Source organism: Arvicola amphibius, chromosome 9 (assembly GCF_903992535.2).
Source record: "Arvicola amphibius chromosome 9, mArvAmp1.2, whole genome shotgun sequence".
Classification (NCBI taxonomy): Eukaryota; Metazoa; Chordata; class Mammalia; order Rodentia; family Cricetidae; genus Arvicola; species Arvicola amphibius.
In genome coordinates this window covers 116,964,463-116,980,760 of record NC_052055.2, presented here as the reverse complement: position 1 = coordinate 116,980,760, position 16,298 = coordinate 116,964,463, and the positions used below count along the sequence as shown (strand labels likewise).

The following is a 16,298-nucleotide window of genomic DNA, read 5'->3' as shown; positions in this document are numbered from 1 at the left end:
GTGGCTAAAGCTTGACACACATGCAGGTCCCCAAGTGAGTAGTTGCTTACTGACTGTGACCCAGAAAGCACCCATCTGCCTTTTTACTTACTACCATGCAGGTCGGAGGCTGAAGTGCAGCAGGTGTCCCCTGGGTGTACAGTGCCCATCCAGTGACAGTAGGTCTAGGGTAAGGGTGGGCCTTAGCCCTCCTGCAGTCAAGAGTTCTCCTCTTCCCACAACTGCTGAGGTTTGTTGCATCAGGCCCATTTCCAGTCTCACTGCCACTTACTTGGACTCCTTCTTCTGACACATGTGCCTCGGGCCCTCTTTCCGTGAGTCCCTTCCCTGTACTGATGACTTACTTTCTAAATGCAGTGCTAGGCAGTCTCCCTCTAGACACCTGTGTCAATGGGATTAAGTTATTTCCATGCCTCAAGTCTCACTCTTTCCCTTAGTGGCTCCTGGCCACTCGGATCAACCCCACCCTGTGGCCTGGCCTGCCCCTTTTCTCAGAGACTGGAGTATGCCATCCTTCTGCATCCCCCCTCTTTGGGACTCAGCTTCAGGATCAGCTCCAGGAGCCCTGAGTTGGTACCTCCTCTTATGTGGGTAGCCTCTCTTACTCCTTTTCTCAGAGAAGCCTGTACTTTGCCTCATGTCGGTTGTACCTCAGTTCATGAGTCTTGTTTGCCTTCTGCTTCTGTATTGTTCAGCACCTCGTCTGTGTCTTCTCTTGTCCTCTCCCATCTGCTTAGTGCTACCCACACATGACATACTCGCAAGTTGCTTGGTATGCAGTGGTTTCCAGGTTCTCAGCTTTCTTGTCTGTGGGATGAAGAGAGAGGACACATAGTCAGCCGGTGGTGTGTCCGAGTGTTGCCACTGCAGATGTCAGTGGGTGGTGTGGTGACTGCCAGGTCATTGTCACCATCTCTGTTTCCAGGGCATACACCTTAGTTGTCACACCTCCACTCCCACCCAAGGCACCATCCTCTGAGGAGCTGGCTCTGGAGATCTCCACATGGGACTGCAGCCCTGGATCAGAACACCTTGTTCCCTAATTGAGCAACCATTTTATTAGAAGAATGAAATATATATATTTGCCCTTAAGAAATTTCTCTCAGGTTTTTCACAAGAAACATTTGACTTCTTAATATCTTTTAAGAAATAACCTTCAGAAAGTGTGTTGTCATGGGAAAACATAATAGCTATGCTAGTTAGTTTTTATCAACTTGATACAAACCTACACATAGCTGGAAAGAGGGAATCTTATTTGAGGAAATACCACCGTAAGATTGACCTGTAGGCAAGTCATAGAGAATTGTTTTGATTAATGATTGATGTAGGGGGTTCCAGTCCAAAGGGGGTGGTGTCACTTCTGGGCAGGTGGTCCTAGATGGTGTAAAAAAGCAGGCTGAGGGGCTGGAGAGATGGCTCAGCAGTTAAGAGCATTGCCAGCTCTTCCAAAGGTCCTGAGTTCAATTCCCAGCAACCACATGGTGGCTCACAACCATCTGTAATGAGGTCTGGTGCCCTCTTCTGGCCTTCAAGCATACACACAGAATATTGTATACATAATAAATAAATAAATAGATAGATAGATATCTTTTTAAAAAAAGGCAGGCTGAGCAGAGCGTGGTGTTGCACGTCTTTAATCCCAGCACTCAGGAAGCACAGGTAGGCGATCTCTGTGAGTTCGAGGACAGCCAGGTCTACAAAGCAAGTTCCAGGAGAGCCAGGGCTGTTACATAGAGAAACTGTGTCTCAAAAAACAAAAAAGAAAGCAGACTGAGCAAACTATTAGAAGCAAGCTAGTAAGCAGCATTTCTCCATAACTAATGCTTCAGTTTCTGCCTCCAGGTCCTCCTTGAGTCCTTGTCCTGAATTACCTCAGTAATGGAATGTGACTGACTGAGAGTTATAAGATGAAATAAACCCTTTCCTCCACAAGTTGCTTTTAGTTATAGCATTTTATCACAGCAACAGAAACTCTAAGACCACGGTCCAAAGTTATTTCACTGTGTAAGAATTTCTAATTGAGCTGCTAAGTCAGCAGTTTTCACTGCCATGGTCTTCACCTTTTACAGTCCCTCCAGCATTAGCCGTGTATCTCCGAGCTTTGTCTGTATGTGATGCCATACCTGTGTCTACTGAGATGTGCTTTTTTTCTCCCTGCAGCTGGAACGTGGTGGGCATCCAGGGGTCCCTGCTCAGCATTTTCGTAGAGCCCATCTACTTCTCCAGCATCATCTTGGGCAGCCTGTACCATGGAGACCACCTCTCCAGGGCTATGTACCAGCGGATCTCCAACATAGAGGACCTGCCACCACTCTACACCCTCAACAAACCCCTGCTCAGCGGCAAGTACCCTTGCGTCACCTCCCACCTCAGTGCCCTGAGCTCACAGTAGCTAGGTCCTACACATCACCCCACCTGGAGCCAGCATATGGCTGCCAGGCAGCAGCAAAGCCATTAAAAGGGGAACAAGACCTTGTCTCTTGCCTCTTGACCTGGTCTCCAGGGCCTTTTAAGGCAATCTTTCTACAAGATAAATGCCTTTCCACAGTTGTGAACCTCAGTATTCACTAGAGAAGTTGCAGGAGCCTGACACCTCTGTGCTTTTTCGTGTACTTTGTATTCATTCCTGCCCCAGTGGCAAAGACTTAGGCAGTCTTCCCAAGACCAACCAGGCTGGGTCTTTCCCAACCATCCATCCTCACCCAGACGCTGCTGACACCAGCCTACCTGCTTCCTCTGAACTGTGGTAGGTGGGGCAGCTACGCTGACCACACATGCCTGTCTTTCACTGGTGCCTTCTCCTGCCCTTTACACCTTTATTACTGGTTTCTTTTCTTTTTTAGAGTGTCAGTGGCTAACAGTAGAGTGAACAGGAGCTTTTGAATTCAAAGGTCCTAACTTCTAAGCCACCCTTATTTAAAAGGACACAGTTAAGGTATTTTTACTCTTTTAAAAAATAACATTTTACTTACTTCTATAAGCTCAAAACTAAAACCATATCCTAAACTAAAAAAAAATGCTTCTTTTGGGGTGCATGTGTTCTCTGCCTCAATGCCTGGCTACTAGCATGTCTTTAACTGCAAGAAAGCAGTGTGGACTTTTATTTGATAGCATGTCTGTTAGAGCATATGAAGTAATTAGGGAATGGAAAAGATGAAAGTTATCTGAAATCAAATATTGCAGCTCCCTAGCTATTTTTCCTTAATTTTTTAACTCATAAAACCTGATGGTTAAGTTGAACTTGGAATATTGTTTTGAGTATTGTTATTGCATGAATTTCTCATGAGTCAGGAAATTTTCAGTGATACATTTGGAGGAAGATTACCTTCTTAGCTGTTGCTGTAGCAAGTGTTAGAGCATAGCTAGTTTATAGAAATGCTCGTTTAGCTCAGTTTCAGAGACTGAAAGTCCAAGATCAGGGGGCCTCATTTGTTTAGTGTCTAGCTTGTGTGGCAAAGGAAGACATCACCAGAGAGAGAGAGGGAGAGTAATGTGTGTAGAGCCCATGGTGGGGCTGGAGAGATGGCTCAGCAGTTAAGAGCACCCAGGTCAGTTCCCAGCACCCACATGGTGGCTCACTATGTCCTATAACTTCAGCTCCAGTAGGCCCAATGCTTCTTCTGGCCTCCACAGGCACACAACACAATCAGGGTGCAACCTTTCCTCCCCTCCCTCACCCCTCCCCACAAATTTGAGAGAGGGACAGAGAACAAAGAAACAAACCCATGACAAGAAAGCAAAGTAAGGACCAGGATCCCTGTTTATAAACCTTGCTCTCCAGGAACTGGCCAGGTCCTTCCTGTGAGAACATTAGTTCCTCATGAGGGTGTATGCCCAATGACCTCACCCCCTTGGCCTCAGCACACTAAGTACAAGCTTCTGTACAAGTATAAGAAAACACAGTCCAGCCAGATCCAAAGCATGGTGAGTGCTCAGCTCTCGTTGTCACCGTCTTACATTCATTCATGGAATGTGAATGTGAGAGACAGGCCACACAGATGCCCCAAGAGAGCTGAGTAGATGGATGGACCTCATTCATAAAAATCAGATGTGTTTTATGTATAGGAAATTCAGGTGAATGTATATACGTATATATACACATATATACATATATATGTGGCAAATAGCTATTAGATAGAATATAAAGTTACTAATGTATTCCATATTTTTTTGAGAGTACAAAGTATGTAAAGGAAAATGTTGTTCACCTTCTCCTCTCTGTATTCACCGATACTCCCCAAGGCCTCTCAGAAACCTTCATTTTTGCCATCCCTGGTTTTGGTCTACCTACCTTCTCAAAGACCACACCTGCAGTTCAGCTGAGCAAGGCTGACTGCAGATGGCAAAGAGAGTCTAGGTCACAACCCTCTATCGACTCTGCCTTGTTGATAACCTGTGTGCCTTGGTTTCTTTTTTCGTCCAGCGATTGGGATGGACCAGGTACCTTTTCTGGTCCTTCTGGATGAGAAGTACAGGGGTACTGTCCAGTCTCGGGAAGTGGAGCGTGACTCACGGCTGAGCCACTGGACAGCACCAGAGTTCTTGCAAGGTGCAAGCTTTTGGAGATGTTTTACTTTTGAAATAGCAGTGTGCTGCTGCTGCTGCTGCTGCTTTGTAAGGACACCTTCAGATTGGGATGCCTGAAGTCAGGTGATCCAGGGACTGATAGAGGGCAGGTAAATACTCCTGTTCCCACGGTTCATAGCAAAGTCAGATACCTGAAGAGTTAAAGATGGAAACAGATACCATAGTGGGTGGCACCGGAAACAAAAGCAGAGAACTTGATATCATCTTTAATTTGTGAGGTCACACTCTTGAAATACCTATCATAGCAGAGCCTTCTCAATTCTCTACGATGTTATCTCACATCTAACAAGTGACTTAAACAAAGGGAGATTTGGGACATCAGCTGATTTCTGTCAGCCCCTTTCCGAGCTGAGCAGATGTGGTGTAAAGTACCTTTCTTTGTTATAATTGGTGTTGTGTTTGGAGACCTTGCCTCCTCCAGTTTTCTCTGTGAGAATGAAGGCCATTGTACCGTGTGAATTGTCATGTCTTTAGGGAGGAACAGAAATCAACACACACACAACACAAGATGATTAAACTCACCAAGACAAGGTGACCTAAAAATGCACAAATCAAGGTAAAAAGTCTGGCACCAAGCTACTGCTTCTTTTTCTTCTTTTTGTTTTGTTTTGCTCATTTTTAATGCTGCCACATTTGAAATAAGAATTTTTATTTCTCCATGAAAGTATATCATTGAGAATTTGCTGGTGTATTAGCTTTGACATGAAGCCGCACATACTACGAGTGATGGTTTGTATTGCAGGCATGTGCAGCCACACTTACCTTTTTATATGAGTGCTAAGAATCTGAACTCAGGTCCTTATCCTGTTTGTGGGACAAGCACTTTACCTCCTGAGCCATCTCCCTGGCCTCACTCCACAGTGATGGAGGCAGAAGCCTCTCTAGCCTTCTCGGCGGCTCTTCCTGGTTAGCTGCATATCCAGCATTGCATATTTCAGGGCAGCTGGGTGTCAGCTCTCGTCCAATAGGTTAGTTGATCTTCTACTAACCAAGACCATTATCCGAGGCTCATGAGATACAAAAGGGAAGTCCAGTGGCAATAATTGTGCCTACATGAGTGCTCTAGGGCCTGGGTGACAGACAGACTGCTGTGATGGTATGGGGTGGACTGGGCTCCCTTAATGCTAGTTTTAAGAGCAATAAGTCACAAGAATGAACAAACAAGGGGTCATGGGCAGATGAGTTCTAGGAGTGTAGCCTGTGTGTGAGGGAGCTCTGGGGAGACAGTAGTACTGCCAAGCCTTGGGGAGCTGTACTCCTCCTTGCAGGAGAGCAGTGGCTGCTCATCCTAGGGCGTTCACAAGCAGCAACCAAGTCACTTTCTGTAAAGTAAGAGTAGCAGTCCACAGCTACACGACTTCCAGCTTAAGTAATTGGTTGTCAGTGGACACAGCTTCAGAGGCTCCTCCCTCCAATGGCTCTCTGGGCCATCATGGGCAGGCACATCTACGTAGCATCACTCTTAAAACTCATGCCTTGGGCTAAAGAAGTAGCTCAGTTATAGAGCACTTGTCTTCCATGTAAAGTCCTTTGCTTCAGTTCCCCCAGAGGGAAGGGATTGGGTGTTCAATTTCTTATTTGCAGAATAAAGACTAGGGCTGCCTTAAAGTTAGGGCTCCCATTGCTGTGAAAAGACACCATGACCATGGCAACTCTTATAAAGGGAAAATACTTAATTGAGTGATTACAGTTTTGGAGGTTTAGTCCATTATCATCATGGTACCACATGTTGGTATACAGGTAGAAAGAGCCAAGTGTCCTACATATTGACTTATAGGCAGCAGGAAGTGGTTTGAGACATATAGGAGGCCTCAAAGCCCACCTCCACCTGACACACTTTCTCCAACAAGATTACACCCACTTCAACAAAGCCACATTTCCTAATAGTGCCACTCCCTTTGGGAGCCATTTCCTTTCAAACCAAACACAAGTGCATTTCCCTTAATCTACTAATAAGGACTAATAATAATTTCTAAAACATGAACTGATAGAAATCATAAGTATCTGTATTGATAATTATATGTAAAATTCATTTCTTATTACCCTATCATGTGAGGGACCTATTAGAATTTGCCTTTGATTTGATAATAAGAAAAACTCAGTGCCAGCTCTCCTGATTCTTTTGTTGAGTCCGTTATTAGGCCAATTAACAGTTTCTCTGCAGTTTTGTGTTAAAAGTTCTTATTTAGCACACTTAATTTACAACAACTGGGGACTCTCATTACCAGCCAAGTCATTCCTGTGTTTATTGGTTTCTGCACGGTGGCCTATGATCAACTCATTACCCTAGTTCTCACTTTGCAGCCCCAGAGAGGAGAGGTAAGTTGCTCATGGGTGTCCGTCCTCATGATGTGTCAGCCCTGGAGACTTGAAATGTACTCGTGTGACCATTTCGAGCCTTCTGCTCAGATAAAGCATGTAGTTAGATTGGAACCTTGGGCTAGCTATTTTCTTTTTGCCTTATTTGCTCTGCTTTTGTTAAAGATGGCAATTTACTTAGCTTAAAATATAAGAGGGTGTTTGCACTTTTAGAGTTTTACTTTAGTTAATTGGCTATTTAGTGTCAATGTAGAATGTTGCAGAGCTAATGCCTAGAATTCACTCAGCAATGGGCCTTCATTCTGGTTCTGTCACACAAAAGTAATGCGGTTGAAAAGGAAGATGACACAATCCAAATAGCCATTTGTATAGAAACATCCAGTTTCATTATGGTCACAGAGTCCCACAAATCGCAGCTAAGTGGACATTTGTTCCTCCTCCCTTCAGAAAAGGAACTGTCTTGGTATTTTCCATTCAGCAGTTGGCTAGCTCAGCAGCAAAGCCAGGAGGAAGCAGTTGCGGATCCTAAGGTGAATCAGAAGCAAGGATCCCCGTGAGAAACTGAGAAGGGCATTGTTCTCGGAGGAAGTGATAGGACTCAGGAAGTAGTCCAAGATCCTGAGTTGTCTGTCACTGCTGCAGCCTTGAGCATGTTCCTTCACAGGTGTCAGGGGCTGTCTTAGTTGTTAAAATGCTGGGCGGGCTCAACACACATACTTCTCTGCAAGAACCCTGCTCGCACCTTGTTTACATGCAGCAGTGCTGACAGCTGCTGGTAACACTGAACCAGTTGTACCTGGTAACATCTGTGGTACTTTCCTTCTGAGCAGCGCCCATTCTTGTGATGTCTAACATTTGCCTTTTTGTGGGTAGCCATGTATGTGACCAAACTCCATGTTTTGAAAAGTTCTAGACAGCGGTAAGGTCAACTCTCCTTTGCTTTTCTTACACCCTTACTTTCTTACTATGTCTTACTGTGTTAAGCTCAGCCTGACCAAGAAATCTTGATCCTCCTGCCTCAGCCTCCTGAGTGCTGGGATTACATTACAACATTGGGGTACATTACCACATTGAGCTGCAAGACTGCAGTAGTTCTCTTCTTTTCTTTATTTTGAGACAGGATTTCTCTGTAACAGCTCTGACTGTCGTAGAACTTGCTCAGTAGACCAGGCTGGCATCAACCTCACAGAGATCCATCTGCCTCTGCCTCCCTAGTGCTGGGATTAAAGGTGTGCGCCACCAACACCCAGCCATAGTTTTCTTTCAATATCTTTCTCAGTCATAAAATGAGTTGAGATACAGTTCTCTCCAAATTCCTTTCACATTTGTTTAGGGTTCATATTAATGTTTCCTTAAATGTTTGGTTGAATTCATAGTAAAGCCTTTTTATGGAGGTTTCTTTATAAGGAAATTACAAATTATTTTATGTGCATTGATGTTTTGCCTGCATGTATGTCTGTATGAGGGTGTTGGATCCCCTGGACTGAAGTTACAGACAGTTATGAGCTGCCATAGGTATTTTTGAAGAGTAGCCAGTAGTCCCAACCACACTGAACTGAGCCATTTCTCCAGTCACAGGATATTACAAATTGTCTATTTTTCACTCATTGTCTTTGAGTAAGCTTGGTGGTTTGTGTCTTTAAGAAATTTGTGCATTTTATCTGATTGTGAAATGTGAGTGTAAATGTTTCCCTGCTATTCTTACCACTTGAATCTCTGTGGCATCTCTAGTGGCATTGTGTCCTATCATGTCGGTGATTGTACTGACTACTAGTTTTATGTCAACTTGACACAAGTTAGAGTCCTCAGGGAGTAGGAAGCCTCATTTAAGAAAATACCTCCATAAAATACGCTGTAGGCAAGCCTGTAGGGCATTTTCTGAATTAGTGATTAATGGGTAAGGGTCAGCCCATTGTGGGTGAGCTATCCCTGGGCAGGTGGTCCTGGGTTCTATAAGAAAGCAGGCTGAGTAAGCCAGGGGAGTAAGTCAGTAAGCAGCACTCTTCCATGGCCTCTGCATCAGTTCCTGCTCTACTTGAGTTCCTGCCCTGACTTCCTTCCCAACAGTGATGTGGAAGTGTAAGCCAGATAAACTCTTGCCTCCCCAAACTGCTGTGGTCATGGTGTTCCGTCACAGCAGTAGAAACCGAGACAGTGTTTTGTGATGTCTTTTTCCAGTCAGCCTAACTAGCTGACTAGTAGCAATTCTTTTTTTTTTTTTTTTTTTTTTTTTGGTTTTTTGAGACAGGGTTTCTCTGTGGCTTTGGAGCCTGTCCTGGAACTAGCTCTTGTAGACCAGGCTGGTCTCGAACTCACAGAGATCCACCTGCCTCTGCCTCCCGAGTGCTGGGATTAAAGGCGTGCGCCACCACCGCCCGGCTCTAGTAGCAATTCTTTAGATCATCTCAAAAAAAATAATCTCTGCTTTCATTGATTTTTCTCCTAATATTTTCTGGTTTGTATTTTAATTACTTCTGTTTCTTCATTATTTTCATCTTTTTGTGCACACAGTGTGTTGCTTGCTCTTTCTCTAGTTCTTCAAGATGCTATCAGAAATCATTGTCTTTTACAGATCGTAAAGCATTTATAAATATCATTATGTTGTGTTTTCACTTATTTCAGAACTCCTTGTCTATAGGTTATTTGCAAGTGTGCTGTTTACTTTCAGAATACTAGAGGGGTGTGTAAAAATGTCTGTTACAGTTTCAAATGAACTTTCATTTTATAATCTAGGTCCTTTTAAATTTATTAAGACTTCTTTTCCATTGCAGTAATCTTCTGTATTGGGCTGGTGAGATTGCTCAGTGGTTATAGACAATTCCTGTCCAGCTCAATAACATGTGTTGGATCCCCTGAGTACACATGGTAGAAGGAAAGGATCCATTTGCCACAGGCTATCCTCTGGCCGCCACCTGTCTGTTCTGTTCTGTACATGTGTAAATAAAATAAATATATACATACTGTTTTGTTTTGTTTTGTTTCCAGACAGGGTTTCTGTGTGTAGCCCTTGGCTATCCTGGAACTTTGCTCTGTAGACCTGGCTGGCCTCAAGCTCAGAGATCAGATTGCCTCTGCTTCCTGAGTGCTGGGATTAAAGGTGTGCAGCACCACCACCCTGCATAAATATATTTTTAAAATCTATCTGTGAGAACCAGAAAAAAGTACGTATTGGTTGTTTTTAGGTAGAATGATCTATAAAGGTCAGCTCGACCAAGCTGAGTGACTGTCATCTTTCTTGTCCTAGCTGATCTACTCGACCTGCCAGTCCCTGAGAGGGTGCTAGTCCCTGAGAGGGACTAGATTATAGATTGTCTCTTTCTCCTAATTTAAGTGTGTACTTCATGTATTTTTTCAGCTCTGTAATAAATACATAGAAGTTTAGGATTTTTGACTTCTCTTTATCAGTTAATCTCCTTTATCATTGTAAGATGACTTTTATCTCTGGAAATGTCCTTTGTTCTGCAATCTGCTTTGTGACCTCAGCCTTCCTCTGATTAGTGATAGCATATATATATATCTTTTAAATATCTTTTTATTCTAAACATGATAATCTCTTTTTTTTTCACTGGGGTGTTTAAACCGTTTATTTTTATTATGATAATTATTAACTTTGTCAGTTTTGCTCCTTATTTTCTATTTGATCCAAATCTTCTTTGTTGCCCCTTTCTATTTTTTTTCTCACCATGGTATTAATTGTGTTTGATTATATTTTAGCTCCCTTTTACATTTTTAGCTGTTATTTTTTTCTAGATTTAAAAATTTTAAAGGGTTTATAATATATATCCTTAATGTACCACAGTCTGCCTTCAAGTGATACTACCCCACTTCACATCCCCCTGACTCTTATAGTAGAAGCTCCCATTTCTCTTCCCCCAGCCTTTGTGGTATTATCACATTTTAATTTTTTGTGTGCTAAAAATTCCACATTATTACTTTCACTTCAAAATTCTATTATCTTTTGAAGGTATTTAAATGATAAAGGAGTCTCCCCCTCCCCTCTTCCCCCTCCCTGTTTTCCTTTGTGTGGGTCTGGATTCCTACTTGGCTATCATCTTCCCCTTTGACTGAAGGACTTTCTTACCTTCCTTTTAAGAGTCTCCTGAAGATGAATTAACTATTCAGCGTCAGTATGTCTGAAAGTGCATTTTGCTTTCATCTTTAAAAATAGATTTTGCTGAGCTCGTGTGTCTTTCTGGGATGGTAGGGGCTTTATGCTTCTTTAGAACTCAAAGGCCATTGCCCTGTCTTCTTATCTGCATCGCCCAGCCCATCTTGGCTCCTCTGTCGTCCCTGACTGTGCTTAAGATTTCTTACTCTCTGCTGATGTTGAGCAGTTTACTGTGATATGCTTTGATGTCGTTTCTTCATACTCCTTATGGTTGGGGGTTGCTGAATGTCTTAGTTCTGTAGTTTGTTGGTTCCGTAGAATGTGGAAAGATTTTATTCTTGTTTCTTCACATATTTTTGTGTGTGTGTGTCCCATCTCTTTCAGGAATTCTAGTTAGACATAGATTTGGTTCTTTCATGTTATCTATCTCCTCCCCCACCCGTGTGTGTGTGTGTTTTATTCTGAGTAGCTTCTCTCATCATGCCCAGTGGTTCACTGGTATTTTTTTCTGCACTCTGAATTCTGTGATTAAAGTCCATCATAGATACTTTTTTTTCTCAGACACTGATTCCTTTTTAGAAGTTTTGTCCAGGGCTTTGTCCCTGTCTTGTATGTACTTGCCAGGTACCTTTCCCTTCATTCCTCTCAGAAGCCTTTAGTCTTGAATAACAAGCATGCTGTGGTGAGTCTTCCTGCTCAGGGATCCTCTCTGCAGAATTTCTGTCCCTGTGCTGTTCTCTCCTAGGAACTCTGGCTGTAAGAGGGCCATAGCATCCACATGTCCTATATCTTAAGGCACAGCATAAAACTTAAATGTGTGTGTTCAGTTTCCTTAGCCAGATACCTCTCTTTCCTTTCTTTCTTTTTTCTTTTCTTTTCATTTTTTTTCCAAGGTAGTTTTTCTCCATGTAGCCCTGGCTGTCCTGGAACTCACTCTGTAGACCATGCTAGCCATGTACTCACAGAGAGCCTTCTGCCTCTGTCTCCCAAGTGCTGGGAATAAAAGCATGTGCCACCACCACCCGGCCAGATATCTTTCTAAAACCTTTCACTCTTCAAAGCAAGCCTTGGTTGGTTACAGTGACATAACTTAAGTACGAGAATGCCCCTGTGCTTACTTGCTAAGTACTAGGTCTCCACACACACCTGGAGTGCGTGCTGTGGGACTGAGTGGCCTGGTGCATGGCATTTCAATGGCAAGACTATAGGCTGTCTTTGAGCAGTCCCACTGACGCCACTCTGTAGAACTTGAGGCAGCTTGCCCAGCTGTCCTTTGCTAGGTTTCTAGCTCTCTTGGTCCCCAGGGAGAACTAAAACTTGGTAGGAAATCCTGTGGATTCAGGAATCTGTCAGACTGTAGTCCTGTCCTTCACAGACGAGTATATAGTTATGTATCAGTTCTGACTTCTTAGCCCTTTCTTTCTTGGGCCACCAAGAAACAGCTGCACACTGGGAGGCTTAGCCTTCTCCTCGTGGCAGTCACGTGCTTTGTCCTGGTATGATATACATCCTGAGCTTTAACTGTGTGCTGGCCACCTCCTCCTTCCTGGTAGGAAACAAGGGCTTCATGTCACTTCTGTGTCTGCTCTCTTCCAGGCATCAGCAATGCAGAGGCACGACAGCCGGGGAAGGCACCCAACTTCAGTGTCAACTGGACAGTGGGCGACTCTGCCATAGAGATCATCAATGCCACAACAGGGAAGGACGAGTTAGGCCGCCCATCCCGCCTGTGTAAGCACGCGTTGTACTGTCGCTGGATGCGTGTACACGGCAAGGTACTGAGGCGCCCTCACTGGGTGTCGGCCTACCTCCCCCAGCGTGTCCGTCTCCATTCCTTCCATTCCTCCTCCTGCTTCTCATCATCATGTCGTCATTGCAACTTCCTAACAAGATCATTTGAAAACTATTTCTTCAGATTGTTGTTAGCTTAAAAGTATGGCCCTGGTTCCACAAGCCTGAGAGCTGCCTCAGAGGCAGATTCCTCCCTTACTTCTACAGCTGCTGTCCTGGCACTGAGGGAGGAGACTGCTGGCGCCACTGTGCTGGGAATCACGGAAAGGAAGGGAAAGCACTGAGCACTGCCATGCTGGCTTCTTTTCCCTTCATCAAGGGTCAGAAACTTAATTTAGCTTCAGAGCCCTTTTCCCCAAGTAAAACTTAAGCTAATAAGTCAGGATAACATTTGTTCTTGTTTAAGTCAGGGATGTGGTGTTTTCTTACAATGAGGCCAGCTTAGAGCAGTGGTGTAGGGCTCAGACAGGCTCTCCCATCCTCATGGGGAAAGACAAATGCTGTCATGGTAACCCAAGGGCTCTGCAGGACACCTCCTGTCTCTGCCATGTGGCAAGGCCTGCATCACCTAAATGTTCTTTTTAATAGTTACAGGAGACAGGTGGAACTTGTGCCCTGGGATTTTCCAGAAGCACAGGTTCTGCAGCCATCTGTCTGACCTGCAAGCCACTGCTTAGAGATGGAACTGAGCGTTAGGCTGGCCTCTTGAGGGTACTCTTCTGTTCTAGGAGAGCACCTTCTTCTGTTTGCTTTTTCACGAGCCAACACAGTCCTGAGCATCATTTTTTGACATTACCCTGGGTTTCTCTCTCTTCTGTTGCTGTTCCAGTGGTTGCTTTACATGTGCATGTATCCTTCTACAGGTTCCCCCCCACCTGCTGCGCACCAAGATCACTAAGCCCACTACATACCACGAGTCCAAGCTGGCAGCGAAGGAGTACCAGGCTGCCAAGGCACGTCTGTTCACTGCCTTCATCAAGGCGGGGCTGGGCGCCTGGGTGGAGAAGCCCACAGAGCAGGACCAGTTCTCTCTCACTCCCTGAGCCAGGCGGGTGTCAAGCACAGAGTGCGAGGCTGCAGTGCCGAGTCGTCCCCCAGAGCCTTGCATCCGAACCGGGACAGGTGTGCACTTTAGGGAGGGCATGGGGAGTCTGGGGGAACCACTGGACATCAAGCACCGTCCCCAGCAGCTCTCACCCCACAGGGCAGCATGGGGATGTCGGGTGCCGGGCACCTCACATGTGAATGGGGATCAGGTGCACAGTGGAGGTGCATGGGGGGGCATAGGGGCCCATCACCACCCCTTACCACACATTTCCCCTCCTGAGCTACCCAGTGACCGCTTTATATCTCAGTTTACATTAGACATTGAGTTCTACTGAGTAGGGCTTCCTAAGTATAGGAAAATAGAAATTACTTTGTGTGAGATTCTTGAATAAATAATTTATTCAGAGCTAGGAATGAGATTTATAAAATAAGAAGTAATTATGTCAGGTCACTTTTATGCCACATTATTTTAATCGCAACAAAAAGTGTTTCTATGTGGAAGAGCACGAGAATATAGAGGTAGGGAGAGAACCACCATGCACACATCTATGCGTGGCCGCTCCTCTCCGTAGGTCCTTCACAGTTAGGTCCTCACAGTAGGTTTTAACAGCTCTCTTGGGGTGACCCAGCATGATATGGTGTGACCCTGGCACATACTGGCCCTGCAGCAGGGATCCTGTGTCCTGCAGAGTCATGACCTAGGATTGGCTGCCTCTAGAAACTACCATGCCCCTGGTTAGGCTCAAATCATGGAGAACTCGATTTGCTTCTAAATAACTGATGATCAAATATGTCCATAGCCTGTATTGGCTGGTCATCATCTGGGAGTTTAAACCATGTAGGTTTTGGGACCTAGAAGCACTCAGTAGGGCTGCTATGCACACAGAGCACACAGCCTGCCTTCTGCTCCTTCCTTGGGATCTGGTGGGTTGGAACCACTGACTACTCAGAAAGCTTCACAGGATGGAAAGAGTTTTTTAAGCATGTACCATTCTTGGAGCATGCCAGGTAGGGCATAGTATTGTTATTCCTTCTAGCTTTATCAGACACGTGTTTATAAAACATTCAGGTTGAAGCTGGTGAAACAGTGTGAGGCCAGAATGCTGCAGACCAGACATTGGTGTCACGACAGGCAGGCCTGGGTGCTATTGGCATCTTGTGGCTATGCCCCAAAATGCTTCTCAGCACCCTTTAGGCACAGGGTGGCCCCCAGGGCCCTGGAATGGACCGCCTGGACCTCCTGTGCTCAGACTTGCCCCAGGTGCCTTGTTGCTTCCACTCAGGATTAGGGAGGAGTAGAGAGAGGAGGGGCTGTGGCTGTCAGCTCAATGTGCCAGCCTGGTCCAGCAGGTTGCTCTGAAGAGCCTCAGGGCATGAGCAGAGAAAATGCAGACTCATCCCACAGCACACATCCACTGCAGCTGCATCCAGAACACTGACAGCTGTATGGCTCTGCGCTGTTCACCCAGGTGTTTGTGTCCTTGACACACTGCGAAAAACCAGAACAAAAGCATAGCCACTGTTGGTTCCACCAGTTTCCCAGCAGACCTCAAGAGAATGTGTGTTGTTGCTTACACGGGACCTACTTGTGTCCCCATGTCAGGAGCCCTGTCTGTGTCCTTGTGGGTATCTCACATGGTTCTCATCCTATGGGACTTGATCCTCATGGCATGAATGTCCTACCAGAACTCTCTAGTGACATGTGTTATCACAGACATCTCCAGCTCACCACCTGCCCTCCTGATGAGGATGAGCTCTTCCAGTCAGGATCACAGAGCCCTATGTGCCATGGCAGGGCCTTGTTTGGGTAAAATGCACTGGGGTTCCTTAGGGAAAGGGTCTCATATTGTCAGAGTATCAGCACCTTCCCCACAGGCTCCTGCACTTTCCAGAAAGAAAAACACCATGTTGGTGTGCTCTTACTCTTGTTTTAAATTGTATTTTTTCTAGTAGAGGTGGGGAGAGGGACTTAATTGGGTTTTTCTGTTTGTTTTTAAGTACATTTCGGTTTTAAAGTGCAGCAAAAGTATATCCCATATACACTAAAAACCTTGCATTACATCTGGCTTTCCATGTCACGTAACAAGGGTGCCCAACCAGGAAGCAGATGTTACAGCACACAGAACACCTGAAACCTGAAACCACAGGGGCCTGTCCTGCAGCATAGACCTGACCTAGACCCAGGAAGGAGGGAGGAAGGCAGCCTGGAGGGCACCCTGTGGTGAGAAGGAGGCAGCATGGAGCATGCATCGCCTGCTCCTGCTCCTAGGTTAAGGCAGCTCAAACAGCCCGCCTGTGACAGAGAGAAAGGAAACAGAAGTGCTAATTTAAGATACTTAGCTCTTTGATCCCTTTCCTGAAGGTCACCGTGGGTGACATCATGATGGTAGTCCATGTCCAGAACCAAGACATCACACACTCAGCAGAAAGCTTGACACACCAAGAA

The 16,298-nt window shown here is 45.1% G+C and overlaps 1 protein-coding gene across 2 annotated transcripts in view; it reads left to right on the top strand.

Moving 5' to 3' along the window:
* The window catches only part of Adarb1 (adenosine deaminase RNA specific B1), a 129,853-nt gene extending 113,871 nt beyond the window's left edge, over positions 1–15,982 (top strand). For both annotated transcript variants that reach the window (XM_038343519.2, XM_038343520.1), the window contains exons 9-11: positions 2,161–2,342; positions 12,611–12,789; positions 13,669–15,982. In XM_038343519.2, coding sequence (XP_038199447.1) covers positions 2,161–2,342; positions 12,611–12,789; positions 13,669–13,848 — 541 coding nt within the window. In that variant the 3' untranslated portion in view covers positions 13,849–15,982. The remainder of the gene's footprint in view (positions 1–2,160; positions 2,343–12,610; positions 12,790–13,668) is intronic.
* The last annotated feature ends 316 nt before the right edge of the window (positions 15,983–16,298 follow it).